This window comes from Scophthalmus maximus, chromosome 11, assembly GCF_022379125.1.
Source record: "Scophthalmus maximus strain ysfricsl-2021 chromosome 11, ASM2237912v1, whole genome shotgun sequence".
Taxonomy (NCBI): domain Eukaryota; kingdom Metazoa; phylum Chordata; class Actinopteri; order Pleuronectiformes; family Scophthalmidae; genus Scophthalmus; species Scophthalmus maximus.
The window spans coordinates 1008103-1022113 of record NC_061525.1 but is presented as its reverse complement, the minus strand read 5'-3'; the positions used below and the strand labels follow the sequence as shown (position 1 = coordinate 1022113).

Here is a 14011-nt window from a genome sequence, read left to right as displayed (position 1 = left end):
TAAAGGGAAACGTAGTCACGCAGAGGTTCCTCTCTTAATCTGAAACCGTCGCCCCGTCGTTTCCGGCTTCCGCAGCGGAACACGGGGTCCCAGGAAACCACAACACGATGACCTACAGCTGCAGCAGCGGACTCGAGACCGGCACACAGCACGGTGAGACCCGTGACCCGGCCGACACCGACACCGACACCGACACTCGCTCCATGAGCGGCCGGCAGCATCGCTGTGGCAGCGCGCGTGTGTGTGTGGGGGGGGCACAGCAGCACAGCGTGTCCTCTGACAGTTTAACCTGTTTCCTTCTCATATACCCTCAGTTCACACGAACGTATTTATGAATCGGCGCACAGTTCGCCGCTACTGTGGGGAACACCGCAGCAGGCCGCCAGGAGTGAGAGCGGAGTGAGAGATACAAGAGGAAATGACGACAGGAAATGATAACTTGAGCGACAAAGTTAGCGCAGAAGACTTCCCTTGAACTTGAACTAAATATTTTGAACATTAATGAAAATTCTTTGTAAACATTTTGTCCAAATCCAATATGAAACATAGCTTCTGAAGCTGAGAATTAACAATTCCAACATGTAGCATCCTACACTGAGAAATATAAAAGCTAAATCGCAAGTCAAGTAAACAAGTCAAACATTCAGAATAAACAGGCATCTAAATTCTAAGTGAGCATGATGGCAGGGCTCAAGATAAAAATCAAAGTTTTTAATTGAAATTATTAGAATCACCCTGTGGAATTTTCTCTAGGAATCAAGCTTCTCACCAGAACACAGTGTGTGTATCCTTGATGATCCTGTTAAAAACTCCACAGGGCACCTTGAGATCCCTTTGTACTTGTACTGTAGTTGTCTGACACTGTATTTACTGTACTTCACAGAACTCTCCCTGACAAGGAGCAGAACAGAAGGATGAGCTCACTGCGGAGGTTGGTGACAAACTCTAATTGATACTGAGGTTCAAATGCCAGTGACTGAATTTTGAAATTTCCTACTTTTATATGTAACTCTGAAGTTACTACTATTAATACAGATCTGAATGAATCATGATCCTATATTTACAATCAGCAGGTTTCCCAGTTGTTCTTAATAAACAGTCACATGTAGGGGTGCACCGATCGGTGGCGCTGATTGGCCTATATTGCCATGATCGGTGCTTGGCAAAGACTTCTCTACCAACACCGGTAATCAAAATTGAACTTGCCGAACGTCAGTTGACTTTTATTTTCAAGGATCGTAGCACATTCCAGCCCCTAAGCGTCAGTCACGTTCAGTGAGTCACATTGCCAGTGCTGCTAAGGTACTAAAGAAATTCATTAATTCATCTATGATGAATCTTCGCTATTCCAATCCTGAGTCTCTGTGACTGCGTCGCAGCCTGCACTGTGCAGGGGGCGTGGTCAGATCTCACTGCGCCGAAAGAGACACTCACCTGCTCCGTGTGAAGACAGGATGGAAGAGTGTGAAAGACTTATTGTACTTGAAAAAAATATAGGAAACCACACTCCTTGCCACAATGGAAACAAATGTTTTGCAAAAGTGGGTAACATGAGCGATCAGTGAAATATTTAGTGAGAGTGAAAGTAAACTATATATAGAGTTGTGTTACTTTTTTCCTTTGACAGGCTATATGTTATAGTCTCATCACTCAACACACAACATCATGTACTTATTAACATTAATGATTTTTTCAATATAGTGCCGTTCAGTGTTCAACAATTTACTGAGTCCAGTGCTAGAAACAAAACATTTGTCTAGTAGTAAAGTACCAGATATGCAGTATCCATAAGTAGTATCGATAAGAGTACCACCTCATAATTCCCCCCCCCCTGCATGCACCTCCACTGCTACAACTCCATCCTAGGGGAAAAACTGTAATCTGTTATTTGTTATAGACTACCTCACCTGTTACATTTCAAAAAGTAATTTTTACAAATATTTATACTAATTTGTTTTATACATGTTATGCTTTATAGTTTGGTTCAATAAAAGAGAGAAATGTTCAAGGAATGTTTTTTTATGCTGTGAACAAAGTAAGGCAACGGTGCAAAAGATGTGAGTTCACTCATCTAATGGGCATTGAAGTTGAAGTAACAACACATTTTAAGTTAAAGGTAAAGTTCTGTATGTTTTCAATCCAAATGAACACAAAGTTACCGGTTTATGAAATGTATTCATTTAAGTATTATTAACTTGGATATATCAGTAGATCTGAATGTTAATAATTAGTTTGACCAACTTAAGATGGCACTTAGAGCAAACTTCTTAATTTAATTTGACACAGCATTAGACCTTAAGTTGAGTAAACTCAAAAAGCTTTGCAGCTGGTTGCTTTACTTTTTTAAGTTGGCTCAATTCCAATCGGAATGTTGCCCACTGACCATCCAATCAGACAAAGCCAAACTGTCCAATTGGGGAAAAATGTTCCTGAACATTCTGGTTTCTCATCCTGTAGTCAACTAACATTAAAGAGCCTGAACAGACTTGTCTGAGACAACAGTGGGTTCCGACCACGTCCTTGTATTTTTTAATAATACTTTGCACCGTAGCCACTGGAATTTGAAAACATTTAGATATTGCCTTATAGCCCTTTCCTGACTTGTGAGCAGCCACAATGTGCAGCCGCATGTCCTCAGTGAGCTCCTTTGTCTTAGCCATAACTGTCCACAAACCAACTGCAGAGTGCTGCTGTTTTTCACCTGTTGAGTTGATTCAAACAGCTGTTCCCAATGAATCAGTGTAAATAAGATGCTTTAGACCAGCTTGGACTATTTGGAATGGTATAGAACTTTGGATTTTCCCATAGACTGTGATAGTTTGCAAAGGGTATGAATAATTTTGGACATGCCACTTTTGTTAAATTTTTTTTTTCCACAATGCTGCCTCTTATATCGTCTTATTATCTTCTCGGAGATGCCTGTGTCATTTCCAATCAAGAAAAAACTTGCTGGTTGAATGAAAGTAAATTTAAGTTAAAATTTGCCAGGGGTATGAATAATTTCGGGCTTGACTGTATATATATATATATATATATATATATATATATATATATATATATATATAGATAAAGGCATGGTGAAAGTAAAGCAAAGCCAAAAAACTGAACGATGAGCCATTCTTTTGAAAGGTTTATGTATGTTTTTGAACATTTTCATCATGTTTTAAAAATACCGCAATAATAATGACAACCGTGATAATTTTGGTCACTATAACCGCGAGGTTAAATTTTCATACCATTACATCTCTACCAACAAGCCTCCCTGGCTTAGTTGGCAGAAATGGTGTTACTTTTGGCCGTCGCGTGTCTATGAACTTTTCATATGTGCACTCTTCCTCCATGAAATACGGTGCTTGGGACATTTTGAAGCGACTCTGCTTGTGCAGCCGTACAAGGCCTTTTTAAGCACGCCCTCATACTCCTTTAGTTAACACGGCTGCAACAGACCAACATCTGTTCCGTTTAATTCCAAGTCAGACAACCAGGGTTTGTCAACTTCAACTTCCTTTGTTAACCCCAAGTTAAATCGGAGTAGGTTGAGCAGTAGTCATAGTACAGGCCTGTGGCGTGTGCAAGCTCTGTTCTTTCATTTATTTGTACACAAGTTGTCACCTTACTAACCATGGTCGTCAGCGCTTCTGCCTTGTAACTGATTAAAGTCATATTGAGTAACATGTAATGAGCAACTAATGATTTATACTCATGTCATTTCTTTGCATATCTCGACTGTTTGCTGTTATGGCTAATGGTGCGTTCACACCGAACGTGGCACGAGTAGATTACATACAAAGTCAATGCAAAGAAGTGACTGAACGTGAATTTTGCACCACTGACGTCGGGCTACGCCAATGGCGCGTCAGTTGCTCGAGTAGAAATATTTGAACTTGAGCAAAATATTTGCGGGACATGTTGATGAGATTTCTAATTAGTGTTGAGATCTTACCTCAATCACTCTCGTCAGACGTCCTGTCAATGTATCAGAAATTGAGGCTTGCTGTGTGTGGGCAGCCCAAACTTTTTGACACAAGTTGCTATTTGTGTCATGACTGGGTGAAGGCTTGGCAGAAAGTGAGTGAAGAAGATGGATGCTAGCTCTATCCCCAAGTTGGCATAAGCGCTTTACGGTCGACCAAAGATCTGTGGACTGTGACAAAAAAAATTTCCCTGATTGCGCCTAACATTTACCTGCCCTGTCTGTGTGTAGCGTTAAGTTTTTTTTCCCTACCAGCATACAGGGAAGAAGAATACCACTGTCTGAGCCAATCAGAGGCAGAGAAGGGGTGGGCCTTCGTCTCCAATTAGCTTTGACTCTGGCATTCTTCTTCACTGAATGTTTGGTGGGAAAAAAAAATCAGGCATAGGAATGGGAACAGAAACCTGCTATTAAACGGCTGCTATTTAAATATGAAAGCTCGTAGTAGTAGTATTGATAAGCTCCAAGGTTATAAAAAATGAAAAGATAATCCTAATCGTCCCACAATGGGGAAATTTGGGTGAAAAAGCAGCAAAGTGGATAGCAAAATATAAAAAACGCAATAGGTATGTACAAAATCTAAAATATTAATACTATATACAGAGCAGTAACAGTAATTGCACATGGAAATATATATATATATATTGCACGTTTGGTAATTGCATTCCTTTGAAATGAAATGAGTATGTTATCCTTTCCAGCTTGTTTCAGTGAATTTTTGTCATATGAAGTCTAAACAATTTTAACTGAAGCGGTCTGTGTGATGTGTTGTGTCTTCCAGACCGCTGAGTGAGCTGCTCACAGTATGGCGCTTGAGGAGGAGGGTTGATGTTTCGATCTACCCAGCTACTGGCTGTCACTTCAGGACTTTCTGCTCCACCACTTCAGAACCAGGTGCACAGCGTTTGAACCCCTTTAGCGTTTTAGTTGTTTAACAGTCACAACAACATTCTGCATTATTAAATACAAATGCAACAGTCAGAAGTTTTCTGCTATGTTTCATCCAGTGGTGTATTGATCTGCCGGGATCTGGAGCTCTTATGGGCTTGCAGAACTCTTTGAAAGAATGTTTTTTTTGTTGGGGACTTTAGCGTGTATGTTTGAAATACAAGTAGTAGCATTTATAGCAGTGGTGGAAATGTTAGTTGTTCTTAATGGTGCAATCCAGCAATTGTGTATTCCAATCCCATAAAGTCTTGGATTAAAAGAAATGGTACAGTGCAGTCAAAAAATATTTGCCCACTGCTGATTTCTTCTATTTTTGTATATTTGTCACACCAAAATATATCAGATCATCCAACTAATTTTGAAGGTGACATATTATACTCATATTCAGGTTCATACTTTTAATTTGGGTACTAATGTTCAGAAAAGGCATCAGTGATCTCATACTGCCTATTCCTGCAGCTCCTCTTTTCACCCTCTGTCTAAAACACCTGGATTTCTTTTAGCCCCTCCTCCCGATAAACCCCAGTTTGCTCTGATTGGCCAGCTGGCCCAGTCTGTTGTGATTGGTCAACCGAAGAAGGGGAGATTCTCAGATTGCAGGCGGGGTTATCCCAAAAGAGTCCAACCCTGACATCACAGTGGGAGAGAAATCTGAACCAGTTGTTCAGAGCCAGGCTGTATGGTTTTGTCAGCTAAAAAAAAACAACAGGCTGGTCATTTTTCACAGTTTGTGGGCCGGCAGGAAACAGAAACACATTTATCTGTTCAAACACTGAAAAATGGATTTTTACATAAAGTAAAAGATAATCAATCAGGAACAAAATTCTGTGTTTAAATGATGATTTCATTGATTGAAGGAAAAAGATATCCAAACCAACCTGACCCAATGTGAAAAAGTAATTGCCCTTCAGTTTTGAAATCAAACAATTAACCAAAAGTTATTGATATTAGCATTCAATGTCACTAGCCACACCCAGGCATGATTAATGCCAGATTTGTTTAGTCTTAACATCACTTAAAATTAATAATAATTATTATAATAACTTAAATTTATATAGCGCCTTTCAATGGACCCAAGGACACTTTACATTTCACACAAACATACACACATAAATAGTACCTGTCTGGCAATGTGAAGTCGGGTAAATGGTCTCAAAAAACAACACATGATGGCATGAACTAAAGAAATTCAAGAACATCTGTGAAACAAAATCATTGACATCTCTCAGTCTGGAAGTTGCGATTTGGCGCAATACAAATAAAATTGAATTTAATTGAATTGGAAAAGGTTAATAAGCCATTGCTAATTCTCTGGGACTCCAGAGAACAATGGACTAGAGCAATTATTCACAAATGGAGAAAACTTGGAACAGTAGTGAACCTTCCCAGGAGTGACCTACCAAAATTCCTGCAAGAGTGCTTCTACGCCTAATCAAGGAGGTCACAAAAGAACCCAGACCAACATCCCAAAAAACTGAAGGCCTCACTTGCCTCAGCGTCAGTGTTCATGATTTCATAGTAAAACATAAAGTGGCAGGTTTCAGTTACATCAATATAAAAGGTTAATTATAATGTACATACTGTAACTCCTGGTCATTAGGGCTGTCATGGTTATTGCATCACCGTGGTTACACCATCACGTCACGCCAACTGTCAAGTCAAATTGACTACTACACCAAAAAAACCAACTTTTTAACAGCACTTAAACAATCTATGCTTTTTATTTTACAATATTAAATACAGTTTGGTCTTTGACAGTGACTATTGAAAATAAAGAATTTATGAATATACGTAAAATCAAAAAGCTGAGGAGGATCAAAGTGGTGAGGCTCTGAAAAATCTTATCAGTGTATCACTGGTTCAAATCAACATATTGCAACCTATATGCTGCGCTATAAATGAATATATATAAAGTATAAATAAGTACATGGTGAATGAAGTCCTTACAGGTCATGTGACTGTAGGAGGAGATGGTGTCTCTCTCAAACATCCTCCATGGAGTAAGATCTTATGATACATCATGAACTCAGCTCAGCCCTGACTGCAGAAGACTGCTGTGGAGAAACATGAAACATATCAGCATTAACAATACACTGAAGCCATACAAATATACTGTTCAATATAAACAGGTAAAGCACTTATTCATAAAGCCCTAGTAATAACTTTTCCAGCACGTTGTAGTTATATGTCATGCACGCACGCACGCGTGCACACACACACACACACACACATACACACAGCATCAGTGTCTTTACAAAAATGACAGAGACAGAATGAACACCTCTTACCAGGTTGTGGTTTATTGTGGAGAATCAAATGACTCGTTTTCACTGATAAATATTTAACACGAATTAACAATGAAATCAACCATTTTAGCGATGTTATATAAACTTACTTTTCACATGAACTTCATTGTCGGTCGCTGTTGCCATCTGCATACATCCGTGGTTTCACTTTCGAATCGAGTCCCGTAGAACAGTGTTTTTCAGCCAGTCTGCCGTGGCACATTAGTGTGCCGTGAGAGATCGTCAGGTGTGCCGTGGGAAATTATCCAATTTCACCTAATTGGTCTAAAAACATTTTTTGAAAACAAATAATTAATTATCTGCAAATAATATGCCATTTTCGAGTGTCTGCGCTGTAGTAGTGACTGGCAGCGTAATCATGTAATACTCTTCCATATCACTAGATGGCAGAAGGTAGCGAATTGCATTGTACGTTGAGACAAGAGAATTAGTGATGCATGAATGTGACAGGTGGCAGTGACAGCACTTTGGCTAGTGAGACTGCGGTGACAGTGATGGATAAGTTTTTGAAGAGGAAAAATGCTAACTCCAAACTGGGCCCTGGACAAAATTCGGACCAAGATGAAAGCCCTAGTATGAGTGTAGGTCAAAAGAAAGCAAAGACGGTGAGCTCGAGGCAATACAGCGAGAGTTACCTTTCATTTGGATTTACTTTCACCGGGGATGCAACGACACCGATTCCGTTGTGCTTGGTGTGTGGTGAAAAGCTATCCAACAGTGCTATGGTACCAAGCAAGCTTAAACGCCATCTCCAAACGAAACACCCTTCGCTTCAAAACAAGAATGTGGACTATTTTGTTCGCCTGCGTGAACACACGGAGAAGCAGGCAACATTTATGAGAAAAACCACAAAGGTAAATGAGAGAGCCCTTAAAGCTAGCTACCATGTAGCTGAACTTGTAGCTAAATCAAAAAGGTCCCACACTGTGGCAGGGACGTTAATAATACCCGCCTGCAAAGCCATTGTAAATGAGATGCTCGGACCTGAAGCAGTTAATGAAATAGCCAAAGTCCCTCTCTCAGATAACACCATTTCTAGACGTATTGCTGACATGTATGCAGACATCGAAAGTGTGGTTTTGGAAAAGATCCATATCAGTGAGAAATTTGCTCTGCAACTTGATAAGTATACGGATATTAGTGGACATGCTCAAGTCTTGGCCAATGTGCGTTTTGTGGATGGAGACGCAATCAGAGAAAACTTCCTATTTTGCAAGACATTGCCAGAAAGAACGACAGGAGAGGAAATTTTTCGGGTCACATCACAATATCTTGAACAAGGAGGACTTAAGTGAGAAAACTGCATGAGTGTCTGCACTGATGGAGCCGCAGCCATGGTCGGGCGCACCAAAGGTTTCGTCAGCAGAGTGAAGGAAATAAACCCAGATGTGATTGTTACGCACTGTTTCTTACATCGTGAGGCCCTTGTGGCCAAGACTTTACCAGCAGACCTAACCCCTGTGTTGAATGATGTTGTGCACATGGTAAACTTTGTAAAGACACGTCCTGTGAAAAGCCGCATATTTGCGTCTTTGTGTGAGGAAATGGGAGCGGATCATAAGGCCCTGCTGTTCCATACGGAAGTCCGATGGTTGTCGCGCGGCATGGTGCTGGCCCGTGTGTATGAGCTGCGGGAGGAACTTAAAGTGTTTCTGACAAATGAGGGATCCGATTACGCAAAGCTGCTTGCAAGTGATGAGTGGTGTGCAAGGCTGGCATATCTGGTGGATATTTTTCATCATCTGAATGAACTGAACAGACGGATGCAAGGCCAAAACGGAAACTTACTCACAAATAAATGGCTTCCGTTCAAAGGTGCACCTCCGGCAACAACATGTGGAAAGTGGCAACCTTGAAATGTTCCCACTCACCAAGTAATGGCTACATGTTAACACTGCTGCACTGTGTGAGATAAAAGGTAAACATCTGAAAACTCTGGAGGAAAAGATGTCATTCTATTACTCTTCAGCCTCCACGGACAGTCTTGACTGGGTTAGGGACCCATACAGCTCAGCAGTTGTTGGAAAGGACATGACTTCACAGGAGCAGGAGGAACTAACTGAACTGAGACAAAATCGTGGTTTCAAGCTAAGCTTTGCTGATCTACCTTTGGACAGTTTTTGGTTGACTGCTTCCAAGGAGTTCCCCTTTCTGGCAAACAAAGCTATTTTGACATTGCTCCCATTTTCCACGACATATCTGTGTGAGGTGAGCTTCTCAAGCCTGACTGCCATAAAAACTAAAAACAGAGAGAGACTGAGAGCCATTGAGTTAGAACTTCGTGTGTGTCTTTCTTCAATTCCTGCCAGGATATCAGCTCTGTGTTCATCCAAAAAGGCACAGGTTTCACACTAAGTGAGTAAAATACACTGATTGACATTTTGTACATGCAGCTCTTCATATTTCTCAGTGTGGGACAGTAAAATCTTACCCAAATATTATTGCATCTGTCAGAATAAGCACTATGTTCCTGCTAATTGAATGCCTTTAGACAGAATTAGAATTTGCAAAACACTTTGAAGTTTTCTACTACCTTTAACACCACATTGTTGTAGCATTTATGTTCAAGCTGTATTTTTAAAGTGGTCATGTTAAGTGCACTTTTTGTTTGAAAGAAGATATATAAAAGATGATGAATTATTTTTTTCTTTGTGTTTATTTGATTCATATTCAAGACACTTTGATAAGAATGACTAAATTGTTAATATAGGCTACAGAGTATCATTTTTTAACATTTTTGTTTGGTGGTGTGCCTCGTGATTTTTTCAATGAAAAAGATGTACCTTGGCTCAAAAAAGGTTGAAAAACACTGCCGTAGAAGTCTGGATAAACATCCGTGAAGTCCGCTAGCATCAGATGTAGCGTAGCATTGCGTAGCATTCATGAACGCGTAGAGCGAGATCCAGAACGCGGTTTGCTCGTCCTCATAACCCAGAGGCACGACGGGAGACATGTTATGGCGCAGAATCTATCGGCCGCATATCCCGGAAGTAAAACTTTTTCGGCACATGCGCTGAGCAACTCCCGTTGAAATGAATGGTGCCGCCATCTTGTCTGGGTGACGTACCCTATCTAGGTATTATTAGTAAATCTATAGAGTCTACCAACAAACATGTGTGCACATGTAGCAAGAGTCAGGTTGGATTAGCTGTCCCCACGCCACCTGCCTGTGCTACCTAGTGCACACCCACACCCAGACACACACACGTCAATTAATGCTTGTGTACAGTTTATGTTTGTAGTTGTAGCTTTTCTTCTTTGTTTATCAGCTTAGAACTGAGATTAATGTTTGTTTGATTTAAGTACAATTGATTGTGAATTAATAATGCTAAAATTGAATAAACTTCTATATTTAAAGAGAGGTTTTCTGTGCTATATTGTGCACATTGTGTTGTTATAACAGCTGATTGTGAGGGTCAGGGCTCAGATTCCCACCCCTTCACTGTCCAACTTATGATTTCAATATCATAAATATCATATCATAATTCCACAGGTTTGGTTAATTACCCCCTGTTTACAGAATGATGTCCCAAATTATTAGGTCCTAGTAATATTTTTATGATAATTATTAATTGTCCTTGATGATTATTAATAACACACTAATTTCCAAATCTGCTCCTATCACTGCACACTTGAGATGTAACGGTATGAAAATTTAACGTCATGGTTAAAGTGACCAACATTTTCACAGTTATCAGTATTTTCACGGTATTTTTAAAATGTGATGAAAATGTTCAAAAAGTACTGATACATAAACCTTTCAAAAGACTGGCTCATTGTTCTTATTTTTCTTGAAAAAGATCCATCTTGAAACAAGATCCATTTGTTTCTACTTTACAACACAACCACAAGTTTTATTTCTCTGATTCAATTATCTGTCCTCACTAATGCCGCTCCTCTCTGCATTCACTGTACTCGCTAGACCACCGTCTCTCTCTCTCTTTCTTGACTTGCAGGAGGGGAAACTTATGAGAATTGGGCAGCGCATGATAGACAAATTAAAAAAAATTGCTCTTAAGCGCGGCTCGGAATCCTTCGTTCATCCTGAAGAGCTGTTCAATAGCGTTTTTTTTCTGCATGTTCTTCAGACAGGATTGCCATCTTCTATCAACTGTCCCTCAGCACTTTTGTAAATCCCAAAATATGCCCAATACTTCTGGTGCACTGTCCTGCTTAACGCCATCCTTAACAAACCCACATCACATCCGGTGCCTGCGCCAGGGAGAGCTGTACAGTATTTACTGTACTGTAATATACCGTTGTAATCAACTGCGGTTTTAATGATAATTAAAATTTGAAACAGTACATCTAACCGATGGGTAGTAGTTTACCGTGAAACCGGTAACGGTTTCATCCCTACTGCACACCAAATGGTGCCCTGTGTCAAGCTCTCCAAATACCAGCTGTAGGGAAATATTTGTGTCCAATAATCCATAACTATACATACAATAATCCATTACTTCCCAGGTGTAACATAATTTTAACAGCTGATGTTACACCTGGGAAGTAAACACCAGTCAGTTCTCTCCTTAGTTAATGGAGCAAGGGCCCGATGGCGAGGGAGTATAGCATCCCATTCAGGGAATATCCCTGCCGTACCCCCCTCTCCACAACAAAGGGTGCAGCTAGACCACCATTCATTTTTAGTATGCATCATCACGGTACAGGACCTGGGGTCTCATTTATGAAACTGTGCGTAGGATCCTTACTAAAAGTGTATGTGCGCCCAATAGCCCAAAATGGTGTATGGCAAAAAGTATTCAAGCTTTTAAAACCGTGCGTAGGCACCTGTAAGCAATTCTCCCTTAATAAATCACAGATCACCTAGAAGTGTGCGTACATGAATCAGCCTCATATCCCGCCCTGTACACGCCCATTTTTAACCATAAACATTCAATGCAAATCACCTCATGAATGCTGATCCATTTATTAATGAGCCTGGAGTGCAATTATTCTTTCGTTACGGTGAATCAAGGCGACAGGTGAGAAAAGAACAAAGAAAAGGTAATTTCTCAGACATTGAGATAGACACACCTGTAGGGGAGGTGGATGCCCGGAAAAAAACGTTATTTGGTGCCACAGCAGCGGGATCGCTTATAAAAAGAAGCAGTGAGAGTGGCGACGTGTTGCTGATGCTGTCAACCGTCAGTGGGACAGAGCGGACAGTGGTCGATCTGAAGGTGCACTACATCTTTCTACTCCTTTACCAACATCTATTTGATTTGTGTTGCTGGAGTATTTGAGGAAGTTTGACTTTGACACAAACAAACACACATGACCTGCCAAAATCTGTTCCAGCACCCCTAAAAAATAAGTTTTTTGTTTTTTTAACGCAAGTCTGTGTTTGAAAAGCTTAAAAATGGTCAAAACCATAGAGAGTATATGGTTTAAAGTTAATACTTTAACAACGAAAATACAACCGCCGCAGCGTTACTTCAGCAGAGCAGATCTCAGTCTGTCACTCAGCCTAGCCCTGCTCCTCATTTTCACAAGCGCAAATAAAAGACTGAGGGAGGCAGAGAGCTCCACTGTGTTTTTATTAACGTTACTAGTGTAGTGGCCGTTCTCGACATGTACGTTTGGCCCGCGGTTTTCTGTTTGAAACGTTAAAACATGACCTGCAGTAATTGAGCTGCGGTGACTGCTGCAGCTGACGCCACTCAAAGGCCTGACGTCCACCCCCCATAGTCTCTAAAAATCCTATGGGAAAAACTGGAATGTGTTAAAGGGCCCATATTATGCCCCCTTTTAAGTTATATTGGTTTTCAGGTGTGTGCACTACGTCTTTGCCATTCCATGTCAAAACACCTCAAGGATCAAGCCACACAGCACCCTCCTCTTTCTGTATAAACAGCCCTGTGAGACTATGGTCGATTCCAGCGCTTTCCTGCTCACTCCTCGCCCCCCTCCCTTCGTGTTCCGCAAAGCTCCGCCTCACTCCTCCCCGGGTCTGCTGCGCAACTACGGCGTTGCGCTGCCATGACAACAGTCGCATGTGACAAGGCACAAACACGACGTAGAGACCCGGGAGGCACAGCAAACACGTTCTCCATGATTACACACAGAGCACAGCTTGTGGCAGTCTGTAACAGAACTCCTGTAGGAGCCTCTGCACCTCTTTATATTTACTTGTATATAGCGATGAATAAAAACTCACAGCTCGCCTTTGTATCTGGCATGGTTGCATGAGCTCCTGCCCCGTGTCAGAGAGCAGTGCGTGGATCACTTTCCTCTGCCTGTTCTTTTTCACCAAGCTGAAGAAAAAGCTAGAGGGAGCATCCATTTCCCTGATGTTCTGGAACAGGGACCTGACTAGTGCACCCTGTACTTTATCGTCCAGCAGGTCGGCTGAAGCCATTTTTTTGACTTTGAGACTTTCAAAAGAGCCTCTATGTTCTGTGGACTCACTTAAATGTTCTAGTTCCACTATATCGGTCTCTAGATCCTTCATAGATCTGGTGATGTCTCGTGTGACATTGAGGGTGTGCTGCTGACACAACCTCTTTATCTGAGTCTTACCATGGTCCCACCACTACCTAAGACTGCTAAAATCACCCTTCCTCTGTCTAAAAACATTGGGCCATGGGAGTGGACAAGTTTCTTTAAGGCGGGCTGAGAGGCTGGATGAGGCTCTGCGTGATTGTGATCTAAAGACGCATTTTCAGTGCAGTTAAAATCCCTCCCAAGAATTTAAATGTAAATAAATATTTCACTGCTATTGTATGTACATTGTTATTTTTATCTTTTGGTTTTTTTCACACTTGCTTTGACAACATAATCTTCG

At 41.0% G+C, this 14011-nt stretch overlaps 1 protein-coding gene across 3 annotated transcripts in view; it reads left to right on the top strand.

Moving 5' to 3' along the window:
• The first annotated feature begins 20 nt into the window (after positions 1–20).
• Positions 21–14011, top strand: part of nlrx1 (NLR family member X1) — a 38177-nt gene continuing 24186 nt past the window's right edge. For 2 of the 3 annotated variants that reach the window (XM_035622819.2, XM_035622818.2), the window contains exons 1-3: positions 22–153; positions 884–931; positions 4755–4867. In XM_035622819.2, the coding sequence (XP_035478712.1) occupies positions 915–931; positions 4755–4867 (130 nt within the window). In that variant the 5' untranslated portion in view covers positions 22–153; positions 884–914. Of the gene's footprint in view, positions 154–883; positions 932–4754; positions 4868–14011 lie in introns of all 3 variants that reach the window. The other variant, XM_035622820.2, reaches the window with a different exon arrangement.